Raw genomic sequence first — 19,364 nt, 5'->3', positions numbered from 1 at the left:
TGTAAATGTTAATAACATGAGATGGCAAAACAAAGAGCAGTTTAAATCATACCTGGGCTCCAACTAACTGGAGGAGTGCAAAGTTTACAGGAAGCACATCGATGTCTGTGTTGATGGCAGTCTGGTCGAAAGGACATGCCTTGCGATGAAGCTTGTTCAGGCAGGTCTTACAGACAGTGTGAGAGCAACCTAAGCTGATGGGTTTGTGCACATTCTCATCAAATTCGTTGTAGCAGATTGGGCAGGACAGAAATTCTGTCCACTGAGCTGCCTGCACAGGCATTGTGGAAGCTGGACAGTTGCTTAGCAGGCTAGAAGACCATTATTTCACTGTACTACGTTTTGGCAGCTGTAAGTGAATAACAGATTATTTAAAACATGCTTTCTGGTAGTCTAGAATGAGTCTGAATTAAAAAAAATACCATTTCAATGTTTTATAGACTAACATGGAATTCTAACATCGAAGTACTCAAAGTACAACTTCTTGATAGTTTAATAACTGTACAGAAAGGCTCATGAACTGAATTACTGTAGGCTACAGTAGGTTGAATTTGAACATATTCACAATAAATGGCATTAAAGTTCTTCTCACAGGATTAAATACAACTTTAGTTAGGAAAAGGAAGACATTTATTGGCACGGAAAGACCATAAGCATCCAATCTCACCTTAACTCAACCTTTCACAGCTCTAAGAGAACTCTCTGGTTACAGAATGGGCCTGGGAAGGGTGTGGGGAAGGCACAAAATGTTACCTATGTTCACTTCATTTGAAGTGAAGTACAGCAATGCTTTCCTTCTGAAGTTTTCATTCAGGTTTCATCAGATACCAAACCATTTTCTATTGAGAATCACAAAAAGATACTAATAACAAGAGATAAGTACTATTTTAAGGACACAGCATAGCAAGCATGGTGGTGCTGCAGCTGGACTACATGAGCTTATTGGTCTTTTCCAACCTTAATAATTCTATGACTCTCTTATGCTACCTCCCTCTCCCTCCCCCATCAGAGCACTCGAGATTGTTCTGCCTAGTTTTGCTTTTTACACCTCTACCAGACACAACAACACAACCCCACTTCAGCAAACTTGCAGGAAAACATCTGATATACAGAAAATCCTGGCATTCTGGATAGCACTTAAGGATAAAGCAAGCAATAACTTCAATTGGTTTGTTATTAAGGGTTTTCTCTTGAAAATTCTCTGTTCAGAGGTATCATGCATGTCTTTTACATCTGCCTATTCAAAAAAACCAACTGTTCTAAAATATGTCGCATTTTACATAACTTAAGTCCTATGAAAAAGACAACATGCCTGGGAAGTTCACTGAAACCATTTACATTAAAACTTGGGTGGAAGACTCATATCCACATTCACCTGTGAGCAGAACAGCCCCACCCTGCACTGCAATGCGCAGCAATGTTGACTTTCTATGCAACCTGCAGACCTGTTAGTTCACTTCAAGGCTCTGAACAAGCCTATCCTAGCAGCTTATTAGAATGCAAATATTTAGATATTTAAATGACACATTTCAATACATATATTTTTTTTCATGAAAAAAATATAATTGTTTTAAGAAAGCTGTGCTCTCTCTCCTGGATTTGAATTCAGTAACGCTTCACTGTGAGTCCACTGTTGGCTGTGCTAACATGTAATTAATGCTAAAGTATTGGACCACTGAAATAATTACATCACATATCGAGTCTATTTGGTGCTCCAGTATTATACATTAGTTGTAGCCATCTGTTTAGAAATTCTATTTAACACGATGACCATTCAGTGCCCCTTAAGTAACAGGACATTTGTACAACACGTGCCTACCTCAGCGCGCTTTTCGGTATTATGCAGAAATCCCACCCCCAGTAAAGCAAATTCACAGTAAACATAAAACAAAACAAACTGGAAGTTGAACCTGTCCCTTAAGAACAAAGCTGCTGAGGCAGTGCTTCTAACACTGGCTAAAATATTCACACGTACTGGACAACAGATTTTCATCCAGCTCGTCTGAAAGCACAGTCAAAGCTCTCGCAGGGGTGAAAAAACGTGCTCCTCTTCAACCTGCTATTGCTACACTTATCTTTTAACCACTGAAACCCCAAAGCAAAACAAGTAATTGCAAAAAAAAATGAGCCAATGCACCTAAAAAGACATTTCATTCCTCTATAAAGCATCCCACCACGTTCTTCAGCTCACTTGCTTCAACAAGTGCTGGGCAGAACTGCGGCATAAAGCCTTGCAGGAAATACCTGCATTCCTGGAACTCCGAGGTGCTGCCACCACCACTATGCTGCTCCAAGACCAAAACCCAGGGCCTTACACTCCTCTTTGCACAGCCCGGACTGTTCAAGGAAGCGCTGCCATGGTGACACACAAGGGGAGAGGTGCAAAGGAAGGCTGCTGCACGCACAGCCCGCTGCCACTGTGCTGCTGGTCACTGGCAGCCTCTGAGCAAACCGCTCATTAAGTAGCTGAAGTGCAAGAACTCCAACTCAGTACCCACATTCAGTCTCCACAGATACTACAGACATGTGCAACTAACACCACCTCTCTACAGGCTTCTAAAATAGTTGTTTCCCTGACCAGCATGGAAAGAAAGCAAAACAGATTCTTGAAGAGCGCACCCCTGATTTGTACAGATCTCTGCGTATTGTTCCATCAGAAATGGCAGACTCTTCTCAGCATGTGCTGACTTCCAGATTTCTTGTCAGGAAAAAGACTAACGAAATGGGCACACAGTTGAGGAAAGCTCTCAGCTCAAAGCTTCGGGCAGCCACAGCAAGAGGAAGCCACCACAGCTGCTACCTGTCACTGCCCCACCTGAAGGCTGTGCCTTCAGTAGGTGCCAAACCTCCTCCCCATCACGCTGACTCCTACAGAAGGCATAAGCCAAATGCTTAACACATTCTTGCTCCTTGTCAGAACCAATGGATTTCAGGGACTCCTGAAGAACAAATTGCTCCAGTGCTCTGAACTGAACAAAGGAAGAAAACAAAATAAAACAAGAAGCCACTGGGGTTTTGGTTTTAAACAGAAAATATGCTCAGTGTAATTATCCTTTGTCTACCTGATCTGTCTGTTAAATATGCCACATCTACACATGATACCAGGCTTCTTTTCCTTGCCAAAGCACAAGCACCCCACATAGAGGAACAGGTGAAACATACAAGAGTTTGGTGAGACACAGCAAATTTTATACACACACATATATATAACTATGTTTACTATTTACTATGTTGTAGGAATGACATGTATTGCTATTAAAAGCAGCATTTCAGATGACAAACTAAAAAACACCCGCCTAGCTTCAAAGTTACATAATATATCAGAGTTGAGTCATTTTGTTTGTAATACAGTAACACTTTTCCATTGCAGAAATGGTTGCACTGGAGTTTAGTAACAATGATAGCCACTGACTTTCCCGTGATTATTTTAGACCAGGGTATTTGATGGAACCGATTGCAGTGACAGGAAGGCGGGTGTGAAGCCCCAGAACCTTCATTGATCAGCTGTACCACTTCCAGATAGAAGCTGTAAGATCTGGGTGTTCTTATTTTACATTAACTTTTAGCTACCCAATCCCATGGCACAGTGTACAGCTAATCTAAGTGTTACTGTCTTCCTCCCCCATGGGAAGTTTGGGACCCCCAGACCATTTTCTAGATGAGACTGAGATGCTTTTTATCTGAAATACAGACACATTTCATTAACGTCTGTATTTGGAAAAAGGTTCAAATTTGCATGTTAACTTGGCCAGGCTCAGCAGTTACCTGTCTGCTCTGTCTGCCTTCCCAATCTGCCAACCTGAAGGCAGCCAGAACCGAGCTGCAAGGAGAGGCTCTGGAGCACTGCAAAGGATGCTGAGCCCTGCACTGTCTGGAAGAGCTGACTGGAAACACTGCTGACAACGCTTCATTCTCAAATCCATTCATATCCAGAGCTCGGAGGCCTAACAGCAGGAGGAGACATTTACTGCTCCACATCAGTACAAGAACATGACACAAAAGTAGAGAAAGGGATGCACTTCAGTTAGTGGCTGGTGTTGCCTTACATCTTACTTCACCAACTAGATTTCTCACCCACACAGAGATACACACTTAATTCCTTTTTAATACTTCAAGCCTGCATTTCCACCTTCCAAAAAAGCAGCCAAACAGGTACAGATGGGGGCAATTTCGATCTCCAGCTGAAGCTGTTCCTCACACAAAAGCACCAAATAGCTCTCAAAGACGACTTGAGCTTCACCTTCAGCTGTCCAAGTAGATGACTTGGATTTCCCCTCATTTGCAATGATCATTTGTGCATTTTTACTAACCAGCTATTGGATCAAACCAAGGCACAACTCTTTGAGCAAGGGAGAAAAATGTCAGCACCTCCTCCCCAGCCAGATGCCCCAGTTACCAGGCTGCACGGTGAGAATGTGCCTCATTCTACGATAACTCTGTTTTCTTTGAATAGAAAGAAGTTCAACACGAGGCTGAGAATGTTTCCCATCAGAGCTGCACACCACTGGACACGGGGCATTATCAAGACATGGCATACGCAAGTACCAGCCCTTGCCAAAGAAAGCAAGGGCTGAGAGCTTGAACTCTGCTCCCCCAGGCAGCTGCCCAGGAAGAGGAGAGCAGCAGCAGGCACAGCTCTGATCAGAAGCAGCAGCCCGGTGTTCCTGCCAGCCTGCTCTGCTCAGGCTCCTCACCAGCTCCCTTGTGAGGCTCATGCAAAGGACAGGCTTGCAAACAGATCTTGTGCGAGAATGAGAAGCAGAGCAACTCGATAGGACTCAAAGGCTCCTCTACAGAAGAGATCTTAAAAATAAAAATATGGCAACTTGTTATGTAGAGCTTCCACAAACTGAGGCAGTACAGCCAGCCCACTGTGGATTGAATCCACAAGCCTTAAAAAAAAAAAAAATCAATGTAATGATTAAATTAAAGAGTCCTTGATACTGACACGCTCCTATTGTTGACTGCAGAGATTGTGTCTTTTCTGCTTTAAAATCATCTCCATTATAACATGTCATTTATGCAGATTAGCTGTTTGCTTGCTTTGCAAAGAGGCAACTTTTTCAAGCCCTCCTTCTCAAGTTATGCAGTTCTGAAAGCATCCTGACTGGCTCATGGCTCACGTCATCAAATTGCAAGTATTAAAGTATTCTCTGCAAAGGCTAGGATCTTTTATTCATTTCTCTTCAGTAGCCATCATTTACAAAACTAGCTTCATTAAAGGCTTAGAAATCATAATAGCTTCGCATCATTCAGCAATGATTACTTGAAATTAAAATAAATCCTCCTTTCAGAGCAGACTTGCTTTTTTCTACATTCCATAATATCTGTGACATGCGAATCTGCTTATATCACACATCAAATTCTATATGAAGGAAAGCCTTTAGCGACCACTAGAGATGATATTCCAATCCCTTTTTTTTTTTTCTTTCCACTGAACATTCATGCCTCTGGGAATATCTGCAGCCTACTTAACTCCAGAAAAGTTATCAACAAGAGAAAAACTCAGGGATGCATTAGGACATAACATCCCACCCAGACTGTGTTTTGCCAAAACACCCATTCGTGCTTCACAGGAGAAGACAGCAATCTTCTTCAGGAATTAAAGCCTTAGATCTCCTCTCCCTCCTCAGACAAACTGCCTGTGAGCAGCAGTACAGCTCACTGACAGAAACCATGGTTCACTGTTCACTCAGTGACGGCCAAAGTTCACTCACTTCAAGGTACAACTCCCCCCCAAATCAACACCAGGCAGCGTATCCTCAATGTTTAACACTGGCCCTTTCCTCTTTCAGAGCAGCCAGCTCAAATCCTGTTACCAGATTTTTAATGTTCCCTTATACTTATGTAATGCCACTGTGGGGTTTTTGGTGATTTATAGGCGTCAATGAGAAGAGAGTTTGCCCTTGCCACAGACTGATAGGAGCTCAGTATTGACTTTTCAGAACTAACTGAAGGGCAAATAAATGAATTTTCTTTCTCTACCAAAATCAGTTGTACTTAAAGCTGCCTTAAGAGAAAGGGAACTTCTAAACAGATCCATGTTGACACAATTAATCCAACAAGAGATACGCTGAACTCCTTACTCTTCAGGAATATTTTCAGAGAATTTGGACTCTCACGTGTGTGGATTAGTTCCCCACATCTTTCAAATCCAAGAGGTGTTTTCATTTTGCAAACACCATCTTCACTGCAATGATTCAACTATGCATACTATAAAGAAGCTCCATATACTAACATTTTCCAAAGAATTTTAAAGAAATACTAATTCCTTTCTGAAACCCCTTGCAAAAAAACAGGCTGCTTCCAAGAGGGACAGAAAGCCTTTCAAGTTCTTACAGAACAGCTTAACACTCCCACAGATACGGATTTTTCTCCTTTCATTGGGATTGTTCAGCCAGTTCAGAGAGACCACTTTCCATTAAGAAAAGCACAAAAGCTGACTAGAGGAAAGGCAATGCACACCTCACAGCACACACTGCTAACCACTGCCCTCCAGACACCAACCAACACAACCTCAACTAAAAAAGATCAGCATTCAAAATGAAGACCTTGAGATATTTGAAGAACTAAGAGCCAAACTGTTGGAATTTGATGTTTTCCAGAGAAACAACCATGACCTCGAACAAAGCAAAAGGACAAGTCAGGAAGAAATTATCTCTTGAGGAAAGTGTTGCCCATATGCAGAAAGAAGAACTTCATTAAAAAGGCAGCTAGTTCTTGGGAAAGCATTCAATTATAAAAATTAAGAATTCAGTGCCAACAGAACAGTATCTCTGTTAATGAAGCAGGCTTCAATTTCTAGAATTCTGAAATGTTTAACACAGACTGAAGGTCAAAAAGAGTATTTGGGTTTAGCAGATGTAAACTGTACGTCCTCACTGGAAATGATAAGTCTTCTTTGCCACTGTTACAAATGTTCATCCTTGTACTCTGAAGGGCTGTTTTTTGTTTTCAACACTGCAGAATAGCTGCAATGGGCACGAGAGAACCTCCACACGAGAAGCTACAGAAACTGCTGGTAGCTCCAACTCCTTCAACAAAAATTCCAAGTTCACATGTAAAGATGGAAGGAAACAGCTCTGTACCTGAGCAGCGGGTGTCAGCCTCAGCTAGGGCATTATTTTACCTCCCCACATGTACAGACTGCTCTACTCCACACCCTGCCTGCACAGCGATGCTTACAGCTCCCTGACCACACTCGTGTTCACTACGCTTTCAGCTGACTTCCTCCCTTAACTTAAAGCCCTCGGCACAGCCCAAGCATCAGCAGAACGAAGGCACGCTTTTCCTGCTCGGCTTTTTTCAGCCTCTGGGGCCGTGACGCGTTGGGCGCAGCGCTGGGCCCTGCTTTCCACCATGACTCCTCTCCACCATTACCGCGATGGAAGCGCCGGGAGCGCTCCGCCGTGCCGGAGGCCCCCAGGGAACGGGCCGCAGGCAATACTGACGTGCGACGGAGGAACCGGGACTGCCCCTGCCGCGGCCGGGAGATAAAGGAGATAAGGGAGATAAGGGAACAGCGCTTGGAGCAGCCGGGGCGGCTCCGTCCCCGCCCCGCCCCGCCCGGCCGCTGACAGCGGGCCCTGCCCCGCCGCGCACCTGCGCCCGGCCCCGGCCGTCATTTCGAAGCCGCCACCAAATGGCTGCCCGGCGGCCTAGCGACGGGGGACGGTCCCCTCCCCGCGGTGCGGCGGCGGGCGGGGCGCCAGGGGCCGCGCCGGGCAGGCCGGGCCGGGCCTCGCTCCCCGTCCGGATTCCGCAGCGCCGGGACCCCGCAGGGCGCCGGGGTGGGGGAGCGGGCGGGCGGGGCCCCGCCGGGTCACCGCGTCCCCTTTGGCGACCGCCCCCGCCCAGCCCCGCTCCTACCTGCGAGGCGCGGGCGGAGGGGCCGGGAGCAGGCGGCGGCCCCGGCCTCTCACACGCCATGGGGCGGGCAGCGCAGCGCGGCCCGGCGGAGGCTGTGGGGGCCTCGGCGGCGCCTCCTCATCGCGCTGACAGCCGGGAGCGTCGTCCCGCCCCCTCTCGCGAGAGCCGCCCGCCGCGCGAGAGCCCAACGGCCGCGCCGCGCCCGCCGGCCACGTGACCACCTCGCGGAGGGAGGGGGCGCGGGGCATCGTGGGAGTCAGTAGGGCGGCGCTGGGGCGTCCTCGCACCGCCCGGCGAAGGGGCGTCATCGAGACGGCGGCGTAGAGCGGCTCTTGCAACCCGCTAGCGCCTTCCCGCGGTCTGTCAGCGTGCCCCGCCAGGTATCCGCTGCTGCTGTTAGTTGTGGTTATCTTAAAATTAAATTCATCACTTCGTAATGACTGTCCAGAAAGAGAGGGAGGGGCTAAACTGTCGCGGTTGGAGGTTCCCGGGAGCGGCCGAGGCGCTGAGGAGGGGCGCTGAGGAGACGCGCGGGGCGGGAACACGCTCCAGAGCCGCTCGGAATGGATCGAATGTGATTAGAAGGCGTAAGCGTTCCTGAAACGGTGTGCAGTTCTCTGTCTATGACAAGCGGTTACATGTATGGAGAGGGGACAGGGAGCATCTTCAGGAGAACGTGCTTAGCAGCACCCCGAAAATGCTCGACTGCGGCCGCCAAAGGCACCGTGCACAGCTCAGCCTGGCCACACACACACACAGGCCCTGGTTCTGTCACATTTATTGAACTACAGTGGTCTCTTCTCTTTTTTTGTCTTTTCCAAAATGCGAGGCTGTTGCACAAGGTGATTGTAGAAGAAGTGATTGTAATTCATACTTTAACCAGCTGCTTACCCTGGGTGTGTCACTTTTGTCACAGCTCATAAAGACACGGATAGGCAGACGTAGTGTGTATGTTCCAATGAATCAATGCAACGGAATCCTTCACAAGTCAACTGATACAAAGTCAAACATTTTAATGAATTTTTGGAGGAATGTGGCTCAGTCAGCTTTAGAAAACACAACTTGTCCCTTTTGACAACATGATTTTTGAGGAAGGCATACGCATACAGCTTAATGTGAAAGGGAACCTGGAAATATCGTCACAATCCAACTAATGTACACTTATGTACTGAATTAAACCAAATGGAAAACTTTAAAAGTACCCAATAAAACAAGTGGAAGATTGTAATATGCAAAGATAGTGCTAAAGCTGGTATAGCTGATCATTTCCATTACAGGTAGTAACAGGGAACTGCACTGCGTGCATTGTACATGCATTCATTTAACTGATAAATAAAATCCCAAACAATGACCAGTTACAATCACTGAGAACGAAATTAAATCAAACCTGTTAACTGACATTAAAAGTTGTTGTCTTGTATTTTAAAAACAGCCAGGTTATGGAGCACAAATGTGATACTTCTGGATTCAGCAAGAGTTTCACAACAGCATTTGTCAGCCTTGAAGGAAAGTGTATCCACACATGATACAGACAAGATTAAGAACTCCTTTCTGCTAACTGGAGAGTCTAATGTAAGTACAACTATCTCATAACAACAACTGAATCAATTCTTTATTCATTTCACATTAAGTGCAAGAAACACATACCAGTCAAAGACAAGTACAGGATAAAGATTTTGCGTTACAGGGGTTCACTGCTTGTGATGAAATGGAAGTAACTTTTGATAAAGTACAAACACAGCTATCCAAACACACAGTTACTGTTTTACAGTATCACAGAATTAGAAGATCTCTATGTCTAAGTAGTTCTTTTTAAGATATAATGGATTGCTTTTCAAAATGAACACAGCAAGTGTTATTATATATAGTAGCATACAGTTCATGTTTTCACATTAGTATATATATCTAAGATCTGTAAAAAAAACAAAGACAAATCTTTCAGCTCAGCAAATGAGCCTAACTTAATCAGAGTAAGTCAAACAGGCACTAAACACTGGTATAACAGAAGAAATGATATGGAGAGAGAAATCTGGAAAAATTCAGATCTGATTCATAAAACTGAATGCAAGTCCTTCTAATGAGACTATCCAGTTAAAAAAAAATGAACTGCAATGCAATACTGTTTTGTTCACTTTTACCAATTCCCTATTTGCAAAAGGCAACTTGAGTATGAGCACATGCCTTTCTTCTCTTGAAAGATCCAGCAAAGTTCAGTCAAGGAAGGAGATGACATCACCATAATTATGCATGAATACAGGGGGGTGACTGACTTGCTGAATATCTACAAACATCTCTTAGCCATTATAGATCAGGAGTGTCATGGCTCAGGCTTCAGCTTATTGCAATGTCAGTAAAAGTTTAAAAATTGGCAGTGTCTGCCCTTGGAACAAAGGAGTGCAAAGCATCATTAAGAGATAATAATTAGAACATTTCAGGGATGTTACAAGACAGGCATGAAACTGTTCCCCGTGTTTTGCCATGTACTTTCAATTAATAAACTACTAAAAAGTCCTTTTGAGGACTTACAGCACAGCAGCCCTCGCACAGCAGACAAGAGAGCTGTTCTCAGGACCTGACTGATCACCAATCTCATGTTTTTCCTTTTCTCCATTACGTGGGGATCTGTTGAATGTGTACAACTTCACCAGATAGAAGTTTTTTGTGGAGCCTGGCTCCACACCCACTCACCTATTAATCACAGTCTATTTCAATTTTTGTAATAGTATTCAGGTTTGGTTTTTCGCTGCTACTCCTTCCGTGAACAGATGTTAGGTGCTTTTTAAGAGCAGACTTGTGTTTAAAGTCCATGTCACAGCAATGACACTTGTAGGGCCTGTCACCACTGTGTATGTTCAAGTGATCCTGCAGAGTACTTTTGGCAGTGAACGTCTTCAAGCACACCATGCATTGGAACGGGCGGATACCCATATGGCCCCGGATGTGTCTGTTGAGATTCTTTTTTTGTGTAAATGTTTTACCACACTGCAAACACAAGAAAAGCTTGTGCATTTTTAGATGTCTAAGATAGTTCTCCAGATGCAGAAATCCTCTTGGACACTTTGGACATTGGTTCCGCCACAAATTATCAGAATCGTCCAGATTTTGAAACCCATTTATCTGAGTCGAAGTCCCCTCTGGATTGTCAGTGACAAAAGCCTGAGCGTTCCTGAGAGTTCCTGACATTTCTGAATTTCTGCTCTCAACTGTAGAATTTATCAAGGAGTGCTGGGTTTCAGGAAAATATAAGTTTGTTTTAGAGGAGGTGCAAGGCTGAGGAAAATGATCGTTTTCCACATTAGGTACATTCATAGGATCCATTCTGAAGATACATATTTCATCATCCTTATATCCTATTTCAACCGTTGATATGTCTGGGGTCCCTGTGTCCTTTCTTTCTGAGCCCAAACTCTGTGCCGCAGGCTGCAAGTCATCCCCCTTCTCCTGTTTAACGGAGAATTCTAAATTAACTGGGCTATCTTCATAAATCTCAATTATTTCACAGTCTTTATCAGAAACGTCGTCCTTGCTCCTCAGTTCAGTGTCAGAGGAATGGCACTTTTCTGCAGCCTGGCTGCTATTCTCCATGGAAGCGTCGATTTCCAGGTATTTTGACAGCGCCTCGCTGCACTTCTCCACAATGTGGACCATCTGGAGGTAGCTGGCGGCAGTCAGGTACTTCAGGAGCTCCTTCCTCTTGACCTCCAACGCACCCGTGTAACAGGAGAGCAGCAGCTTCCTGCCCACCTCGGCACTCTGCAGGATGGTGATTCGCACCTGCCTGGACTGGTTGAGCAGGAACTGATCCCTCATGAACGTGGAGCAGGCGGCAAAGATCACCTTGTGCCCGTGGAACTCGGTGTCGTTGATGAAAATGGAGACGTCGCAGAAGAGGTTCTGCTGCCGCAGGAGGTTCATTTTCTGCAGCACCGCATCTCCCTGCTGCTCGAACTGGAAGCGCAGCACCTCCGAGTCCGCGGCCATGGCGCCGGGCCTGCGGGCCGCCCGCCCCGGGGCCGAGCTCTCTTCGCCGGTGCCCGCCGAGCGCAGACAGCGCCGCCGGCAGCTCAGGGCCGGGCCGGACCTCGCTCGGCCGCTCACCCGTCCGCCCACCCCCACGCTCCCCGGCCACTCCCGGTGCCGCTCCGCCGCCGGTACCGCAGAGCCCAGCCACCCGGAAGCGCCCCCCGAAGCCCCGCCCCTTCCGGCAGCGCGTCCCGCCCCGCGTCGGTGGGAAATGAGAGGCGGTGCGGAAGTTAGCAGCACGTTTATTACAAGACTTGGCACTGCTACAGCGGCACGGCGCCACCCGCCCGGGAGAGGTAGCAACGCAGCGGCCCCGTAAGGCGCTCGGGAGGGCGGAGGCGCAGGGCCCCGGGGCGGCCGAGAGGAACGGGCAGCGCCGGCTCCTGCCGCCGGGCCCGGCCCCCCCAGCCTGCTTTGGTAACGCTCGGGATGAGCCTCCCGCCCAGTCTCTGGAGAGGTAGCTGATGCTCGGTCCGTCGGCTGTAGGCCCACGGGAAAGCGCTCATTCAGTGAGTGACGAGAGCCGGCGGTTCACCTGTCCACCTCCTTCTCAAAAACCGCGGTATAACGCGAGCTCCCAATCCTTTCCACGGTTTCAGCTGGTGTCATGCTCTGATTCTCGCTCCTCACCTTTATTCCTCCCAGCGGCTCCAGAACCAGAACCACAACCAGCCCCATGGAAGCATTAAGTTCCTCTGAGAGGAGTTCAGCGGCAGCTATCGGTTTTGCCAAGAAGTCAGGGGAGAAAGGCTGACATTTCAATCGTATCAGTTATGGACTCGCAAAACAGGCCCTCTAAACGAAAAAATAAGGAAAGACTCATCCCTGATCCCTGCAGGAGGCTGTGCAGCTGCACCACGTTCTGCAGGAAGACATGCTACGTGAGCTACCACCGCTCAGTGAGGTGGTGAGCCCCAACCTCGTAAATCTAAGACTTCTAAGAATTCTATGTCAAATAAATAAAATGCCAACATAAAAATCCTAATATATTCAAGAAGTTATTAAAATATTTTTGTAGTAGACCAGATATTTTTAGGATATGCAGGACGTTGTACAGCACATTAAGTTGTGAGACTATCCACTTACCAGCAAATAGTATTCTACACATTAACACACAGATTATAACTGCCATAGTCCTTATCTGAATATGCAGCATCAGCAGCAACAACCACTGGATCTAGTCTTTCACTAACTGGAACAATGCAATGAAGACAACATTTTACATACATGGACAATTAAGTTCATCTTACTCTAAAATCAAGCTGCCCCTGTATATTCTGTTTATAGTAATTCTCACTCCATTTTAATCTAATCCAGGGAAGAGGCAGTATCCAGGTTTTGCTTTTCCAATATCTCTGTTATACTCTTAACTTCTCTGCTCCACATAGGGGCAAATCTTACATGAAATCTACCAGAGCACTTCACATTGCGCTCATCAGCACATTGCCCTCTTAGATCTCCACTGCTTCTGGATTTACACAGCTGTCTCCTGCATAACTCTTGGTCTGTATCCCTTTGCCAAGCCAAAAGCACAAACATTTTGTAAGTCACCTTTTATCCAACAGACGTGTTTCATTTTCAATGAAGAAGCAGTCTTCTGCATTTCTGCTTTTTCCTATTTTTTTCTGCCATGATCTCACCACATGGTCACAAGCAGCCTTTTAAACGAGTAGCCAGCAGTCTCAGCCTTTTCACAAGTTGGTGTGACCACAGTGCAGGGTGGACAGAAAACTCATATCTTGATCAAATCATTTTTAGTTTCTTAGGATAACCTCTCATCTCTTCGTTTCAGCTTCAGGTCACCAATGGCTACTTCAACAAGCTGTATCCTCCTTGCAATAACATTAAAGCTTTGAAATTCCATGAAGAAACTTTCCAGACAGACCTCCTAATAACATCCATTTTCTTGGCATTCGTACAGTTTTATTCCTTTCTCTGGCAGAAGACCATTCTCTTTATTATGTCCATATTCGTATATTGTTAGATTTTCCACTAATCCCTTACAGCACGTTGGCCTGGCTCTGCAAAGTTCTTACTCTCCATACCTATCTTCTTTTTGACATCAGAGCTATAACTTATTTCCACATAACGAATAACATTATAAAAACTTTTTAACGATGCAGAAGATTCTGCCCAAAGTCAGAACGCAAGTGTCAGATGCAACCGTCATTATCTGTTTTAGCTCAAAGTTATTCTGAAAGCAGGTAACTTCAGAGGAAAAGTTTTTTTTTTTCCCATGCCTACCTATTTTCTGCCCCAAGAACCTGAATTTTTTAAGTTCCAAGAAGTTACATTTTTGGCCTAAATATATTTGCTACAACTTGAAAGATATAATGCCCTAACTCCATTTCCACTGCGTATTACTTCATAGCTGTCCATGTAATAATAGTTAATGTAACAGTCAAGTACAGTAGTTCAAAAACTCAATTGCAAAAACGGATTCACAGAATCACCTTGCTTTTCTACTCGAAGGTATGTGGATTTCTGAAAATGGTCTGCAAGATTAACACATTTTTACCATTCATCAGTGTCAAGTCTGCATAAGGAAATCCTGGTTTCTACATACGCGTATCTGAAGACCAAGACCAACTTTTGATAATTACGTACAAAACATTTTTCTGCTCTAACACACCTTTGGTCATACCTGTTGAGCATTTTTAACCATACAATAGCAGCCTCCCCCCTATCCCTACCCCCTCATTCAAACACACAAACAATACTACTTTTAGGTAGGAAGCATAATCTCAGCCTCATGGCAAACCTTGAGGAAAAGAGCTGCACTGGAAGAAATACTTATTCCAAACATAAACAGCAGTTCTCTACCAAGGATCAGCCACTTGATTATCAGTCTGTGCTACACTTCAATATAAGAATGCTGTTCTACTGGGAATGGTGTTAAGCAGATGAGAAATTCGTTTCTTTCAGCCTGACTGGGATGTGGGGAACTCCATGGCACTTTCGTGAAGTAATAATCCCAAAATCCCAACTAATATGCCATTCCCTCAACATCTGATGTTTAAGGCGGTATACATGAGGTATTGCTAAGTACAGTCGATAGCTGATAAACTAACCTATGGAAATTATGCTACCTGTACCTCATCTTAGGCTCTGTAAAATGCTAATGGGCATGAATTATGTGGGTCACTTTAAAGAAAAGCATCCTTTCAGTATCCAAGAAACAAAAAACTTCATGCTGTTAATGTTTTTACCTACCTATGGCAGGTACTTTTTTCTTTTTTTTTTTCATATTAACTGACATGTGGCTCTTATTAGTTCTCAAGGAGACGTACACAAGAGTTAAGGGGAAAAAAAAAAGCATGGAGTTCCTATACATTGCAGCTTCTGAAACAGATTCTTTTCACAGTGTCACTCCAGCTTTGCTCTAAAACCAATTAGGAAAATAGCAACTGTTGTGGTTATCTGAAACAAAACTTATGGAAGATAGATGACAACTTCTAGTTTTGAAGTGCTTACCTTGAATCAGTCCATACAATGGTAAGTGCCCTTTGATACTTCTGTGTATGACAGCTTATGAAACAGGTCATACCTGGCACTCCAGGTGCCGAGCTCACACATTCCAGAGCTGCAACCTACTCTCATTTTGAACAGTTCTATGCAATGATCAACTAACCCTGCCAAATCATTCAGGGCTTCACCTTTTCATAATGCATGCCAACATTAAAAACCCTGAGAGCTTTTAAGATAGTGTTAACTGGCAGCAGAATTGTCTTGAAATAGTTTAGAAAGGGAAAAAAGTGACATAGGTATACTTCATTTCGACTGTAGGGGTCTAGGGGTAAGATCAGACAAAAATAACGTTAAGAGGTAAGTTTAAAACAAATCAGCACTATGTGGAGTGCTTTCAGTGATCCAGTGCTTTATAATATAACAATTGGGTTATCTCACACACTTGTCCTCTTTGCTCTTTCCTCCATCTGCCCAGAAACAGAGAAGCCTCTAACTGTACAGCAGATGGTTTACTTGCAGCACACAGCAACAGTCTTTCAAAAGGTGTTAGTCTTGAGTCTCCTAATCAGAGAGAAATGAAACAATTAACCCCTTAATCCACAGTAGAGACACAGACAGAAACCTGAAGGAAGATTGTTATTCACAGAAAATATCAAGTAAGACTAAGAACGATGGCTGAAGACCTGCCAGGTTTTGCAATCCAACCCTCCATCAGAAGCCTTTCAGAGCATACCACTAGTTTAGGTAAGAGCCCAAGCCAACTGTTTGCTCCTCCCAGTCATGATCCCTACAAGGGCTGTTTTTAATTGCTTAATTGACACAGGTACTATCATTTCTTAAACTGAGCACAGCCTGAGGCAGCTTCCCTGCATCCAGTACCTGGCTTCCATCGGCCTGCTGACAGACCTTACTGTCTGTAGCAGCGCTACATGTGAATGAATCGAAGTCCACCGTTATGTCTTGAACATTTCTTTCATTGGCATTGTCAAAGCTATTTTTACCATGTAGCTGTTTAAGATGTTTCCTCAGAACGGGCTTATGCGCAAACACCATGTCACAGTAGTTACACTTATGGGGCTTGTCCCCACTGTGCAGGTTGAGATGGTCCTGTAAGGAACATTTCTGAGAGAAGGTTTTCCCACAGATCTTACATTGGAACGGTTTGATGCCTGCATGCACTCTCATGTGCCGGTGGAGATTGCCTTTCTGAGTGAATGTCTTGCCACAGAGGAGACACATGAATAGTTTATGCATCTTTAAGTGATTAGCATAGTTTTCTAGATGCCGAAATACTCTTGTGCACTTTGGACACTGATGATGCCACTGGAGGCCTTTGTCTATACCACGGTTGTTAGACCCAAACATATCTTTAGAGGCCAGAATGATGTTATCACTGCCAGCATATGAAAGGGCATAATTGTGGAGGTGGTTTTGCTCTATTTCACTTGCTCTGTTTTCAACAGTGGAGTTGATTAGAAAGTGTTGAGGTTCAGAGGAATGCAACGCAGTTTGTTCAGAAGAAATAAACTGGTTCTGATCCTTCTTGTTCCTAACTTCTGTTACCTCCCCAATGGACTCCACCTTGATAATCTGAATATCACTATCCTCCATGTCCATACTGTCTTCTGAAGGTTGAATACAAGGTGAATCTTGTGGCAGAGAGTCTTCATCTTCCCCATGTTCCTTCAGCTCAGAGGAGTCACTCTGCTGTTCACACTCCTTGCTCTCCAACGGCTGCTTCGGTTTTATGAACTTCCAGAGTGCCTGCGTGCATCGTTCAACAATGTGGCTCATCTGCAGAAAGCTCGCAGCAGTTAAGTAGTTTACCAGCTCCATTTCAGGAAACTCCAGAACTCCGCTGTAACAAGACAAAAGCAGCTGCCTCCCTACTTCCGAACTTTGCAGGATAGAGATTTTTACATCTCTAGAGTCATTCAATAAGAACTGATCTCTTAAAAAGGGAGAGCCAGCAGCAAATACAATTTTATGCCCATGAACTTCAACATCATCTATATGGACGACAACATCACAGAATTTGTTTTCTTCTCTCAGTTTGTTCATCTTCTGTAACATCGAATCGCCGTAATTATCAAACTTGAAGTGAAGAATATCTGATCTTTCTGACATTTTGGCACACCTAAAGGAAAGCAGCAAGGAAAAAAAAAAAAAAAAACAAGTGAGAATGCTTTGTTTTGTTTCCAGAACACAAATAAGAAAACTCTGTGTTACACATTGCCCTGCAGTACCTTTAAAAAAAAATCAATGCAGTTTGATTACTAAATAGAAACAAGGACAGATATTCTCTTGAAGCAGTGTTCTAAAGAGTTACAATGTTTTCCACATTACTTGTGGAATTTAAAGGGAAATCACGGAAGTATTTTAGCAGTCTTAGCAGTTGTACAGTTTTGCTTCCACATTAAAACTCTTCATAGATTTTTGTCTTTTCCAAATACAATGACAACCCTTCAGCATTTGGGTTCTCTGTTTACTTTCATGTTAAAGAGCTTTCATAACGCATGAATGCAAGGCGAGATAGAACCCAGCATCTGCAAAACACAGAAAACTCCCTCTTGCACATGTAACACGTTACTTTAAAGACATGCCCAAGAATAATGGTTACAGGTCCTCTAAGACACTCCATGATTTGCACAAATATTGATATAGGACAAATTGTTTTGCTGCAAACACTTCTAAGTGCAATTAACCTATCTTAGCAGAAAGGACTACACAAGCTTTCCAGTATCAGCAGCACTGGATTTAAGTCCTACATTGCCTTGAAGTTGTTTTGTGTGTGTGCACATGAAGAGGAGCAGGTGGTCTGTCCTGTGTTTTTTTTAAAGGATCTAAGAAAAAATCTTCCATATAACCCCACATTCTATAAATCATGCTTCCCAGGCTCCCCGATTTGAGTATGTGGGGAATGTAGGAAGTCTTGTTTCTTGCATTCTTTGAAAGACCACTCCTCTAGGAATTTTGTTCTCCTATTTAGAATGAAAAACAGTGGGTATTCTACAAGACAGATATCAATGTGTTATCTTGCAACAGTTCTCTTAAGAGTTTATAAGGCTACACTGATTCTTGATGAAACACTTCACATAATACTGACACAGAACCGTGATTGCAGGAAATTAAGAAATCAGAGAAATTAACCAAATGATGCAAGGTTTGGTGAGATGCAGTAGCAAAACAACCCCAAAGTTACACCTCAGAACTATTACAAACACCACATTGAGCTGGAAAGGAAGCTTTGAAGTTCATAGATAAAAGCAGACACTGCTCTCTTGGGGCATGAAATTTTAGGTCAATGTACACAAGAGGAAATGGAGTTGTGCCTCGTGCAAGTGAACGAATACACAAGACAAGGGTTCCAGGAGGAACATTTTCAGCAGTATCTGCTGACAGACTGAGTTGTTCCAATGTTCTGACGATACCATTTTGAGACGTGCACCACATACAGCTACCAGCGTGCGACGTACAGAAAAAGCAAACTATTGAAATCCGGTCGTGCAACTACGGACTGAACATTCAGAGAGGGCGGCAGCGTCGGCAGCACAACCGACTTTGTTACACCTACAGACCGTGAAGCCGCACGTCTGAGTCGCCCCGAGTCCAGTGCCGTCTGACACGCTTCATCTCCGGGGCAACGAAAGCCACCGTTGGGAAGCAAAAGTCTCCGCCGCGCCGCGAGCGAACGCGCACAGAGAAAAGCGACTCGCCTTCACGCACGTTAAGCTGCCGCTAAGGACGCCAAGGAGCCAAGCAACAAACGCGGCACCTCCCGCAGCCCAAGCCGGGACCCGGCGGAGCGCAGCCGCCTCGTCGCCGTGAACCCCTCCGGAACCGCCGGGCCGCTCACGTCGCGGTGCCGCCCGCCGACCCCCAACCCCACCACCGCGCCCGGAGGAAAGGGCCGCGTACCTGGAGCGCCGGGCCGCGTCACCCCGCCGGCACCCGCTGCCGCTGCCCCCGGCTACGGACCTAGAGAGGGGAGGAGAGCCGCCGTG

The 19,364-nt window shown here is 45.1% G+C and overlaps 3 protein-coding genes and 1 long non-coding RNA gene across 8 annotated transcripts in view; 1 reads left to right on the top strand and 3 right to left on the bottom strand.

Annotated features, from left to right (window-relative positions):
- RC3H2 (ring finger and CCCH-type domains 2) overlaps positions 1-7,938 on the bottom strand; it is a 28,297-nt gene extending 20,359 nt beyond the window's left edge. For all 4 annotated transcript variants that reach the window (XR_006180495.1, XM_042878833.1, XM_042878834.1 and 1 more), the window contains exons 1-2: positions 7,870-7,938; positions 53-349 (exon numbers count right to left, since the gene is read on the bottom strand). Coding sequence is in view for 3 of the 4 variants with exons in the window: in XM_042878833.1 (XP_042734767.1) it covers positions 53-283 (231 nt within the window). In the remaining variant the exon portion in view is untranslated. The remainder of the gene's footprint in view (positions 1-52; positions 350-7,869) is intronic.
- Positions 7,939-9,459: 1,521 nt separating this feature from the next.
- On the bottom strand, positions 9,460-11,865 carry ZBTB6 (zinc finger and BTB domain containing 6). Its single transcript, XM_042879083.1, has one exon. It carries the CDS (start codon positions 11,848-11,850, stop codon positions 10,561-10,563), a length of 1,290 nt encoding a protein of 429 aa, XP_042735017.1. The 5' UTR covers positions 11,851-11,865; the 3' UTR covers positions 9,460-10,560.
- A 393-nt stretch (positions 11,866-12,258) lies between these two features.
- On the top strand, positions 12,259-12,877 carry LOC122184256. Its single transcript, XR_006180514.1, has 2 exons — positions 12,259-12,401; positions 12,538-12,877. It is a non-coding gene; the product is annotated as an uncharacterized LOC122184256 (long non-coding RNA).
- ZBTB26 (zinc finger and BTB domain containing 26) lies at positions 12,866-19,334 on the bottom strand. Of its 2 annotated transcripts, XM_042879082.1 has the most exons (3): positions 19,279-19,334; positions 16,240-17,497; positions 12,866-15,921 (listed from the first exon to the last, which is right to left on the bottom strand). In XM_042879082.1, the coding sequence occupies exons 2-3, from the start codon at positions 17,485-17,487 to the stop codon at positions 15,907-15,909; spliced, it is 1,263 nt and encodes a 420-aa protein (XP_042735016.1). In that variant the 5' UTR covers positions 17,488-17,497; positions 19,279-19,334; the 3' UTR covers positions 12,866-15,906. The 2 variants fall into 2 exon arrangements, with proteins under 2 accessions (XP_042735016.1, XP_042735015.1); XM_042879081.1 differs by having other exon boundaries at positions 12,866-17,497.
- Between the last annotated feature and the right edge of the window lie 30 nt (positions 19,335-19,364).

The sequence above is a fragment of the Lagopus leucura genome, unplaced genomic scaffold, assembly GCF_019238085.1.
Source record: "Lagopus leucura isolate 7727_CA_CO unplaced genomic scaffold, USGS_WTPT01 Super-Scaffold_100022, whole genome shotgun sequence".
Taxonomy (NCBI): Eukaryota; Metazoa; Chordata; class Aves; order Galliformes; family Phasianidae; genus Lagopus; species Lagopus leucura.
This window is presented reverse-complemented; position numbering and strand designations above follow the sequence as displayed.